Here is a 12,328-nt window from a genome sequence, read left to right as displayed (position 1 = left end):
CCTTTGTTTCATATTATTTGCAACGATTAGACATTTTATTGCAAATAATATGAAACGGAGGTAGTATTTTACTTTGTAAACTTTTATTAGGAGACGGAGAGAGTATTTGAAAAAAAACCTGTAAAACTACTACGGAGTACATCCTACCAAAAAAAAAAAAAAAAAAGAGGGAACACATTTAGACTTCCAACAAGATAATCTGTATCGGTATGGACAAAAGAACCAAAGATTGCTATTGATCCGTCAACCCCTTAAATAATGGGCGATGGACCATTTTACATGGAATCGAATTCAATATTCCATCTATTTTCTTTATGAATACTCAAAACTGGAAAATCAGTCTAAAATCACTGTGGTTTATGTTACAAAACTATCTTCATTAATTTCATCCTTGAATCTACATACACTGTTTCTAAACTTCTTTCCTGTTTTGATTTTTGACATTTTGTTTTCTAATTCCCGGTGGTCTGAAGAAACTGAGAAACTGAAAGTAAGGTATTCTATAATTCGTCGTTAGCTGGATGTTCTTCAGCTTTAACATTTTTCTTGATAAATGCTCCCAAATCCTTCAAACTGGACTTCGGCTGCAGTTTAATCTGGAATGAGAGAAAGAATCAGCCAAAAATAGAATTGGGTAAAACGTTATGAAAATAATGAAATGAAGGTATTCGACGCTTACTGGATTCGATTTATCAGCCGCTGGATAAAACAGTAGAGCTGGGTAGTCAGTGACCTGCCATACATTAACAATAATCCAACATGTTTATTTCTGTCCCAAGTGGTAAAAGCTACAATATGAAATAATATGCTCATTGATGCGTATTTCAGTATATTACTTGATTTGCTACCTAATTTGTTATATTAGACCAATAATGTACCCCTTTCACACATAATTCACTTGAATCTTACAGGGTTCACTATTAATGATCAGATGTCATAGAAAACAATCCCTGTCAACAAGGTGATTCTACATGTGGAGTACTTCTTCCATCCTATATTGTTCCCCCCCCCCCCCCCCCCCCCCCTCTCTTAAGGTGTCCATAATGATCTTATATCTATTAGGGAGTATTTTGATAAAAAAAATTATTTACGGAAAACATTTTTTTGTTTACATGGAGAATTATGCATAGGGAATTTTTTCTTCACAGGGAACAATTTCATATAGACTAAAATTAAGGAAATTTTGACTTTTACCACTAAAAAAATGTTTTTTACCACCAAATAAAAAATTAAAAATTGTTTTTTACCACATGTTGTCAAAAACTTAACGGAATTTTTTAAAATCTTCGATTTTCGTGTCAAACACATGCTCTTTAGGGGTTTTGGCCATTCGGGTCCAATTTGAGGTCAGAATTGACAAAAAATTATCGAAAATGCCTCGTTTTGCGTGTTTAAAAATACCTCGATTAGCGTGAACACGCAAAACGAGGCATTTTGGATCATTTTTTGTCAATTCTGACCACAAATTTGACCCATAGGACCAAAATGCCCCCCTAAACCTACAAAGAACATGTTTTGCGCACGAAATTCGAAGAGATTTTTTTAAAACCGTTAGATTTAACGGTTTTCTTGACGTTAGGTGGTAAAAAACAATTTTTAGAAATTTTTTTGGTGGTAAAATAAAAGTTTTAAAAGTTTTGGTGGTAAAAAACTATTTTTTGATTTTTTTTGGTGATAAAAGTCAAAATTTCCTAAAATTAATACTAATCCTACATTGTTCTACTTTTCTTAATTCCCGTGAAAAATTCACAATAAATTAAACAATATGGGACAGAAGGATATTGCAATGAATTATAAATGATTTAAACATTATTTCCATGTTTAAACATTATACCCTTTGTCCTATATACAATATTGATTATTTTCTCCACGTGAATTTTTCACGGGAATTAAGGAAAATGAAACATTGCATAATTAGAAATAATCTTTATAAAAACATGGTTCCGTGAATAATTTATTGTTCCGCATAAATAAATACTTTATTTAATGTGGACACAAATTTTTTTTAGGTAAAGATAGTTGAAAATCAGAAAAGAATAGAAATAAGATAATTTTGGATCATCCTAAAAGAACAGGAGAAAAAAAAAAGGTTAGAGGGAGCATTTCTTATAATACCTCAATATTATTACGTAGTAGTTATTTCTAACCACTGCCCAACTACCTCTTTATGTTTATTAATAGACTGGTATTTACTCACTCTTAATTAGTCACTTATAGCATCGATAAGTGGTAATGAAAATGATGGATTGAGCCGATTGCTAGTGCAAAGGCAAGTCATGTCTCTGTCGATAAATTTACATAAAAGATCCTTCTAAATGTCCATAGCCATGGACTGTCATATTCCTTTGCTAAGTATTGTTTCTTATCATCGTTTTTCATTACCATTTACATCTTTTAGAGCATGCTTGACATTGGAGTAATGAAGACAAGATAAAGATGAAGATGATTTTAGACTTTTAGGTGGTGGTAAAAGCGATGATGTAGTATGCTAACCTAAAAGGGAAGGATTGGTGGGTAGCTGCAACCCTCAAAAGTAGGGTAATAATACCCCCATTCTCCTCCTCGTACAAACCACTACCTCCTCCTATCACCCTCCACCTCCATCCACTCTCATTCTCCTTGATATTTATCTACAACCCTTTTAAAATATTACCCCCATTCACAGCATGCTCTAAGTGATAATAAGTGGTTATGAAAAAGAAAAGACTACGGGAAAGCCATTACTTTGGACATTGACACAGATCATTATCTGAGCAAAAGCCCACCTATTTCATTACAATTCCTCTATCTAACCTTTTATCAAATGAGTAGTGAAAAGTGGCTCAAGGATTCTTATCCATACAACATAGCAGCAATGTTTGCAAGCAAGCTAAAAGTCTACAGCTCTTCCCCAGCCCAATTACTTTTAAATATAGACATAACACTAAAGGTATAAAGTTCCATTATATACTTCGTATATAGATATGCCTCAAAAGTCAAAATATATTGAACAATAAAGGGATGAGATATAATATAAGAACAAAAGAGATACATAAGCACAAAAGGCCTAAGAAGATGAACAAACCCATAAAATACCATAAAGTTAGTAATAGCTGACCAAAAGGCAGCTTAGACATCATCAACAATTGATGATGTCAGTAAGCTATTGAACTAGAAAATAGATCAAAACAACTACATTCTTACGAAATTAGTTTAAACACTACATAATAAATACCCCCTCCATCTCAAATTAATGGTTACACTTTTATTTAAATAAATGATCACACTTTACCTTTTTACATTTTGAGACAAGCGCCCCATACCTTTTTTAATCAATTCCTTACTCATTCTATACATATCATAGCTCTTTTTAGTCCACTACTTATTACTATATTATTTACTACTCCGTATTTGTTTCCTTACAAGTTTCCACTGAATTGTTACCATTGCTTTGAAATGGGGAGAGTAATTGGCAGAATATTTCAGGTGAGGAGCTTATTTATTTATTTTTTGAAAGAGGAAGCTGGTTTATTAGTACTTAACAATTGTTTGGCACCCTCAACCAAAAATTACTGCGCACAGCAATAATAACACATTCAATTAGGTTAGCAACTTTGAAATATCCTTCTTATGAGACAGAATAGTAATGCTAGCTCTGGGAACAAGCATCCTATATGAGACAGAATAGTAAGTGCTAGCTATGGGAACAAGCATAAATACTTCTTAGAATACAAAATGTCGGTAACACACATCAGTCATGTAATACATGAAAATGCTTAAAATCATACTGGAGTATTATAAAACTCAATTTCTACTCATCACCTAAATCATGATAGGCCAAGAGAGAGAGAGAGAGGCCATATGCTGATATTCACTATTCTGTTATCCCACTGTCCCAGTGTTTTCCTTTTTTATTTTCCATTTTTTTATAAGCTACACTATTGAAAACTTAACCCAATACTGTTTTCTGGAAATCATTTCCAAATCTTTGTTTTATAAAACTGCCACACAGATTATTGTCTCAGAATGCACTTACGCTAATACCAAAGGAATTCAAGTACGTCTCTTACAGGAAAAATGAGGTATATATTTACTCCATTATCATGCAGACATGTACAGAACATTAGCATATTCCTAAAATTCATGCTACTGACCTGAAGTTTTGGATGCTCATTTACAGAAGCATCTATCTTTGCAAATAACAGATTTTTCAATCCTTTGAAATGTTTCGCCAACTTCTCTACTTGCTTGCTTGCAGCATCACAAGTCATGCACCATGGTGTGTAGACCTTAATGGTTTAAAAAAACATCAAAACAAATAAATTAAAGAAAAGAAAAAAACAATCATGTGAGCAGAACCAAAATATTTTCGAGTTGACTATTATTCATAGATTTATCAACATTTGTTATATTATTTAAAAGATATTAAAAACAGAGAAGGGAAGAGACATCAGCCTACAGAAAGTAAAATCGAAACTGGAAGTGCATGATGAATACATAAAATAAAATTTGAAATTGGAGGATAGATGGTGAGAAGAAGACACAGATGCCACCAAAAGATAAACGAAAAGAAAATAAGAAATCCTATAGAATTCTACAGTACAACTCTTAGTTTTTAAACATGTTATTTTGTGCTACAGAAAACATCAAAATTTTAAAATTCTCCATGTGACACACAGCACAGAACGCATATAGTGAAAGGAGAGGGTAAAGAGAAGAAACAAAATGAAGGACATAAAATTGCAGGGGCACAGATGGTAGGAGCACTAACCTCAAGAAAAACATTCTTGTAACTACTCATAACCAGGTCATCAAATGTCTTTCCCACTACAACATGGACGCTAGCATTTTCCTGTAATTATCAATCACAACTTGTAAATAAAGCAGCCAATAGATAATCTGTTTTCCTATGAATTACAAGGGGTTTCAACAAGAAAGATTCACCATTCAAGCATCTCTAGAAAAATTTCAAATTAATAAGATCTATTGATGCAACTTTGTAAAAAAAAGGCTTTACTAACAACATTCGAAGTACACAAGTTAGATACAAAATATACCACCATAATTGACGGTTCTAAAAAATAGCGGGATCACTGAGAGAATAATTGCAACTATCCAAGTATCGACTTTAGTTGAATGTTGCAATAATAATAATTCAATAGTGCATCCAAACAATTAAGATCCCTTTCTTCTCAAATATAATAAAGAGAGTGTTCTCAAATGAAGTAATTCATGTAGCATGATAAACAAATTGTCCTTCTCGAACAACCTCTAACAGGGTAAATTAACTATACATCATAGATTTGACCATCCTTAGTAGTCAAAATATAACAAAAATGTGAAGAGCTGAAATTACCAAAATAAAAAGGATGTGGAAAAACTCACATTATCAGGTATAGTCTGTGACTTATAATACATTGGAACAGTCCCGTCCAATAGTCCAGAGCAGAAATCCTACATCATAACAGAAAAGAAATTAAATGCCAATCTACACAAATTATTTATGGAGTAAATAATTATAGCAAACAATGACTATACTTCTAGTTTGCTCGGAGTAGGTTCTGATTCCAACAGATACTTTGTGCTAATCTTACTATCAAAAGCAGCAACCTATAAGTAACAAAGGTCAGTTATGCTCAAGTAAGAATGGCATAATCAAGTAAACAATAGACAAGGCAATGCGTATCTAACTTGAGAATAAGTCACAATGAACTAACAACATGAAACTTACAACAGTCTTCTGAGAATCTTCCAGTCCAAGCAGAGTCAGGAAAGGTTTTGCTAGGTTCTCCTCGGTAATGTCCACATATATGAACATTATCTGCACCAATTAAGTCTAACGAATTAACTCTATTGTTTAAAATTAAGAGGTTAAGGATGACAGAGAAAATGAAATGTTACCTTTGACTTAAATTTCTTGGCAACTTCTTGAAGAGACACATGAAGGGACTTAAACTCATCAGACTCTGCAAACACATAAACCTACAATTCATTTTTAATATGCATTAGAGACTTGCTTGATATAGGATCTGATAATTAATGTGCAGAATTCGATAACACCAAATTAACAAGATACAAATGTCTGAATTCAGGAAACTAACTGGAACAAATGAAGCTAAGCAGAATTTGGGCAATCTTAAAGTTACTCCACATTGGAGTGGGAGGTAAGGGGGAAAAACTTTCCAGCAATTAAAAGTTATCAAGACTCATGGTATGAAAGTAGGCATCCACTGAAAGATATATTAATGGATACCAAACTTAAAACTTTGAGCAAAAATTTAGCAAAAAGTAAACTGGTAGATATCTATCAAAATGAAATGGGTTTGGGGTAGAGTTTTAGTAAAGAAAAAAAACAGTCATCATTGTCAATTTGTCATTCAAGATTATAGTGAAAGACAAATCAAAACATGACCCTGCCCACCCTAGCTTCACTTCATTACGAACAAATAGCAAGTGAGAAGAAAAAAGTTAGGGAACAGTTTGGTTAATATGTCTAACTCAACCCTTCCCCCCTTCCTTGATTCTCTCCCCTTTGCCATATTAGATGACAATGTATCTCCCAAGAATGAGGTGATGACATGCATTATCCTAGGATGTTGCTAAGAGTTATTAGTGGTAATTTAACGACAAACACATCCAAAGTGATCAAAAAGGGCTCCATGAGTCAGCTGTGAAAGTTTGCAGTTTTTCCAACAAAATTTCGGTAAACATACATCGGATTGCTACTGCATAATTTGAGACCACAAACTATTACAAAGTGTCACCAACCGAAAATCTAGGCTTAGGATTGACAACTTTCAAGCAATCTAAAAAATACTTCATATGATGGTGAATGAATAGATATCAAGTCTTCACCCCAAAATTGTTCAGAATAGAGGCATAAAGTAGAATGAGGGCAGCACTTAGAGAGCTCCCTCTTAATTCAAATATGCCCATGGGAGGCATGGGAAATGTGGTTTATGCACATGTAGGGCTAGCGGATGAAAATGAATCAAATACCCAAATACCCCCGGAACCTGTGACAACAGATGCAAGGATATTTTCCTCCCTGGGCTGTCAAATTAAAAGAGAATGCAAAAGTAACTGTATATATTGATCGCGCTTATCTTATATTCATTAAGTTGCAATTGTATATGGTCAAAGTAGCCCTTACAGAATTTTTTAAAAAAATTTTAAGCTCATTTAAAGCATTTTGAACTCTTGAAGAAAGATAAACTTAATTGGAGTATAAAAAAAATACACCTGCAGTGCAAAGTGACCTTATCATGCGCTTTTTTGAGTTTAAGTGAGGTAATTTTGATGGGCACACCTAGGCGCAGCTTGAGGCATCAGAATTCTTGTCACTTTTTACAAAGTGTACCACACAACAAAGAGGCGTGCCTAAGGCACAGGAAATTCCCTATGGCGTTGGTGCTCTTTAGCCTTTTTATACATTGGATTTGATGAAGAAATATTAACCTCTCTTGTGAAGTTGCCTCACCGAGTCAGTAGGATCATTTTTTTATCTTATATTTTAGAGGAAGTTTTAAAGGTTTAGCCGTTTAGGTATTGCTGAAATTTTTAGGTGAAAAGCATTTGAACCTTAGCTTCTAGCTTGTCATAGCTTGGCGCCTTAGTGCATCAGATATAAATTAAATTCATGTACTCGTTTTTCCTTTAGTTAAAGAAAAATTAAAAATCCTTCCTGAACTGAACATACTTCCAGCAAGAATCAAACTACAATAACTCCTTAATAGGTTTCACACTTGAAAAATTTACATGGATGGGAAAGGACTCAGCAAGTGAACTAGGTTGTAGCATTCCTTCTTGAGTTCCTATTACTTCCAATAAGATGATTCAAGAATAGAAGGAATAGGAAGATGAGTAATTCTAAACTTAATATTTCTTGCCTTTGAAGAAGGCTTAAAGAAACCTCACTTCATAAGTTAAAAAATAAAAAAAATACAAAACAAAAAATTGTGATCACACTGTTGCAACTGTATACATGATTTTCTTAACTCTGAGAACAATGGATGCCAATTGAAATTTCAGGATGAAAACATATGAAAGCAAAAGATGCAATATGACAAGCATGGTAAACATAAAATAAAAGCGTAAGAAACCTGGTATTTTATTTTGCTTGAGTAGACTTTAACAGAATTCAACTCAGTTAGAGTTGTAATTAATGGAAACTTGTTGTGTTCCAAAAACTGCAATATATTGTCCATCTCTAGGGGCTCTTCTGCAAAAGCAAACATGATTACCTACATCAGAATGATAGTGGTACTGAAGAGAAAGGTAAAAGAGAAAAAGAAAAAAAAAAAAAAAAAAAAAAAAAGAAGAGAGAGAGAGATTGGACAGGACTTTGGCAAGCAATTGCCTAAAAATGATAAAGATCAAATAAAATAAGGTGCCATTACTGATTTAAGATGTTATAATTTTCTTTATAACCTACTGAATTCAGATGTAGACAGATATGTTAAGACAAAAAATTAGTGACAAAAGGCAGTACTTACCAAATCTAGTATATCTTTCTGGTTCACTCTTGACTAGACCGATAAAAGGTTTTGTTATCTTGGTATCAGGGAAAAGAATTTTTGCAACCTCATTGGAGTTAGTTTCAACAAACTGAATTTCATTGTCCGAAATTGCGGCTTTGATATATTCTTCATACTGAGGACCCTGTAAATTGTAAATTATTTCACACAGATAAATTAACAGCTGCAAGAGGATTTGTGTAGAGGACTAGAGGGGAAGCACCAAAAAAAAAAAAAAAAAAAAGTTAAACACAAAAAATTTAAGGCAACAATTGTCAATATGACATACATAACAGAAAGATTGAGTACATAAAACTTTGAACCAGGTTCTCTTCTCCATCTCTCAAGTTTGTAAAACAACTAAAGTATACAAAAAAAAAAAAAAAAAAAAAAAAAAAAAAAAAAAAAAAAACCTTATGCAAACAAGTCATGGCAAAACCCTTCACATGAATGGCTGAATGCAGCAGCCATAAAACACTTGGATTTATAGTCATTGCAATTGTCAACCTTTTCCTAAAATGGAATCAATCTCATACCAAACAGCCAACACTGAACAAACATAATTAATTTTATAACTCAAGACAACTTGCCTTTTGACCTCGGCAAGTAATTAAGAAGCACAATCGAACATATCCTTATTTTATGGTCAAAGATCAGTCAAACCAAAAGATCAAACCAACATAGGAAGATCTAGATTTAATCACCTTATTAAATATGATCAGGAATAAAGCGTTAAACAACAGAATTTTTAGTAGAGCAACAACTTGACATGCATTAATGATAAAACATAGATCAAATGGCTGCATTGGGAAAATCAGGTGCAATTTTATATCATCTAAGTTCATAGGTAAAAGAACAGAAGTGAAACAAAAACTTCATTGTAGATAATTAAACAAGTGGTGAATTCTTTATAAGTGACTTTCCAAAGTCAAGATCTTATGTGTATATCAAGTATCAACATTGTCGACCTTGTGTGTTTTCTAAATCATTAAAGCAGACAATTCTTATGTGTTTGAAGATTAGGTGTTAACATAAATTATGAGATCAATCTAATATCAAGGGCCTTATGGAAAACATAATTCAATGTTCAACAAATCTCCCATCCAGCCACACTAAGAAGCCCTGAACATATCTCAAGGACTCAACCCATGTGCCATGTTTTGAACCATACCGCACGGTGACTTCTCTCATTAACACCCTTCAATGTTGTCTAGATCTTATGGACATCCTTAGACTTGATGACTCCAACAACATCCATACAAATGGTAGTTCCAACCTTGAGTACGCTTACATAAATATGAGTATTCACATTTTTAGGCTCACACCAATTTGCACACAAATAACAATGAGTCTATGAGCACTTATTTGAAAGACTCCACACACCTAAACCAATAGTCATTAGGTAAATGAAACTAAGTATTCACCTAAATCTTCTAATACAACTAGGATATCCATCATCATCCTAATTCCAAATTACAAGTGAATAGAGGGAAATCAACCAGACCTGGGCACTTATGAAACTTATCCCAAGTTGGACTTCACAACATATGGTTTCATATAGAGCTTGTATATAAGCATTTTGTCACAATCCTTGACAAAATTATTGGAATCAAAAGTTGCGCTATTTAACAAATGGTAATTGGACACCCACCCTCTTAACATAAGGTGCTCATTGCTCAACAGGTTGAGATTTGGAGCTAACTTTAAGTCTTTATCAAGATATCATGCTTCTTTCATTTGTCATTGTAATGGTCTGATGGATAGCACTCATTGACTCATTAAAACATCTTAGAGAAGTAACGCCAATGTGGCAATAGTCAATGTGGGTCTCTTGTATGTTCCCAAGTGGAAGTGTGGAGCTCCACAAAAATGCCTATGCACCCAGTGACCCAACAACAATAAGAAAAAACAGCAAAACACTGCTACTTAATACATATTCTAAAGGTTTGAGATCAAGAGAATTTTCTTATTCAAAACATTTTTCAGGAGAAACAAATACAACATAACCCAAACAAGAATCTAACGCAATCCATATAAAAACAAAAGTAGGTAGCTTTAAATAATACTTGTATTGCTCTAACGATCCAATGCAAGGCCATAATTCCGAAATTATCCATCCTATTCACTATATAGTACTCCTTATTTATCAGAACATATTAATCATCCAGTCAAATCTACTATAATTCATCAGATCACACTACACTAACTCGCAGTCTCGCACCACATTACACAATATTGAATCAAAATTACTGACTTCCTTGTCAATCAACTGCAGTAAGCCCAAGATAAACAATACCAACGCATAAAAACTAAGAAAAACATATTACAGATAAAACATATTCGCCAATGCCGATGATAATACATCAAAAATCTCCAAACCAATACTGAAACTACGGTTTTTTTGGCATTGTTTTTGTTTTCAATTTTCAATTTTTTTTTAAAACCAAAAACTAAAAACAGGAAACAAGAAAAAAGGTGTTTCCATTTTTTTGTTATCAGTTTTTTAAATTATCAGGATTTCAATAAGCTTGACTAATTTTTTTATTCATTATACAACATATATCATATGATTTTGAAAATCAAAAAACAAAAAACACAGAAAACCACAACAATGTCAAACGAACTCTAATTGGAAAACTTTACAGAGCAGAATATACCTCAAAATTCTCAAACAGCCCAACAACATACATACTGTATTTCTTAGCAAATGCCTCAGCTTCAGCAACTGAATTCAATTTAACAACAGGCTCACCCGTCTTCTTCCTTGCCCAAATCATTATCTCCTCCCTAATCAAAAACCCCATCTCAAAAATTTCAGGAAAAAATCCAAATTAATAATACCCTTCAAATTCAAATTTAACAAAAATTAAAATTAGAATCTTACGCAGAAAATCCACCAGTGTACTGCTGAGAAGTGCCATTGATGAAAAGAAGCAGAGTAGGGTAACCCTTAATACCCAAAGACGACGCCGTTTTAGGGTACCTTTCAGCATCAAGCTTAGCCATCAAAAGGGGGGAACCCAAATCATTCAACAAATTAGCAGATTCAGCAAATTGGGGCATTAATTCAGCACTTCTAGGGCACCAAGGGGTATAACCCAGAAGAAGAACAAACTCATTTTGGTCAATAACTTTCTGGGTATTATCATTATTCAATTCTACCACAATTCTCTGAGCTTTGCTCAATACTCTAGCTTCTGAAGATGGTGATGATGAACCATGGTCGATTTCATCTTGTTCATCGAGTGCTAGAAGTTCTTCGAGCTCCGATATGTCGTCGCCTTCGTCGTCGGCGGAGGAGGTGGGGTTGTCAGCGGAGGAAGAAGAGAGAAGGGGGGTTAAGAGGAGAAGGAGAAGGAGGAGAGAGAAATGGAGGGATTTGGACATGGCGGATTTAGGAGAGAGAAAATGGGTGGAAATGTGTGTGAGAAATGGAGTGAGTGTGAGTGAGATGCAGAAAGTGATGGCGAAATGGTTTGCGTTGATCGCGGAACTGGAACTGGGAACGATGGAAATTGGTGGGGGAGAGAGAACTTGTACATAATTTTGACTAGACTAACGAGTAAAGACTAAATACGGTCCCTAAACTATCGTATTTGTGCAGTTTTAGTCCCTCTTAAACTATTTGTGCCCTTTTAGTCCCTCAACCACCTTTGTTGGTGTTTGTCACTTTGTCAGTCAAAAGTTGAGGGACTTTGATGACTAAACAAAAAAGTTTAGGGATGTTGACTAAGCAAAAGTTTAGGGACTAGGGACTAAGCCTAGTCACCAATAGTTTAGGGACCATGACTCATTATATTATTTTGTTTTTTAAATTTTTTTATGTCAAAATT

At 33.8% G+C, this 12,328-nt stretch overlaps 1 protein-coding gene across 2 annotated transcripts; it reads right to left on the bottom strand.

Annotated features, from left to right (window-relative positions):
• Positions 1 to 210: 210 nt before the first annotated feature.
• On the bottom strand, positions 211 to 12,028 carry LOC145587970 (protein disulfide isomerase-like 1-6). Of its 2 annotated transcripts, none has more exons than XM_081644615.1 (12): positions 11,380 to 12,028; positions 11,153 to 11,282; positions 8,475 to 8,640; positions 8,082 to 8,200; positions 5,881 to 5,961; positions 5,711 to 5,800; positions 5,518 to 5,589; positions 5,365 to 5,433; positions 4,751 to 4,831; positions 4,134 to 4,268; positions 680 to 733; positions 211 to 596 (listed from the first exon to the last, which is right to left on the bottom strand). In XM_081644615.1, the coding sequence occupies exons 1-12, from the start codon at positions 11,880 to 11,882 to the stop codon at positions 501 to 503; spliced, it is 1,596 nt and encodes a 531-aa protein (XP_081500741.1). In that variant the 5' UTR covers positions 11,883 to 12,028; the 3' UTR covers positions 211 to 500. The 2 variants fall into 2 exon arrangements, with proteins under 2 accessions (XP_081500741.1, XP_081500742.1); XM_081644616.1 differs by having other exon boundaries at positions 8,082 to 8,197.
• Positions 12,029 to 12,328: the final 300 nt, after the last annotated feature.

This window comes from Chenopodium album, chromosome 17 (genome assembly GCF_948465745.1).
Source record: "Chenopodium album chromosome 17, dcCheAlbu1.1, whole genome shotgun sequence".
Classification (NCBI taxonomy): domain Eukaryota; kingdom Viridiplantae; phylum Streptophyta; class Magnoliopsida; order Caryophyllales; family Amaranthaceae; genus Chenopodium; species Chenopodium album.
The sequence above is the reverse complement of the archived record's forward strand: the minus strand, read 5'-3'. Positions and strand labels throughout refer to the sequence as shown.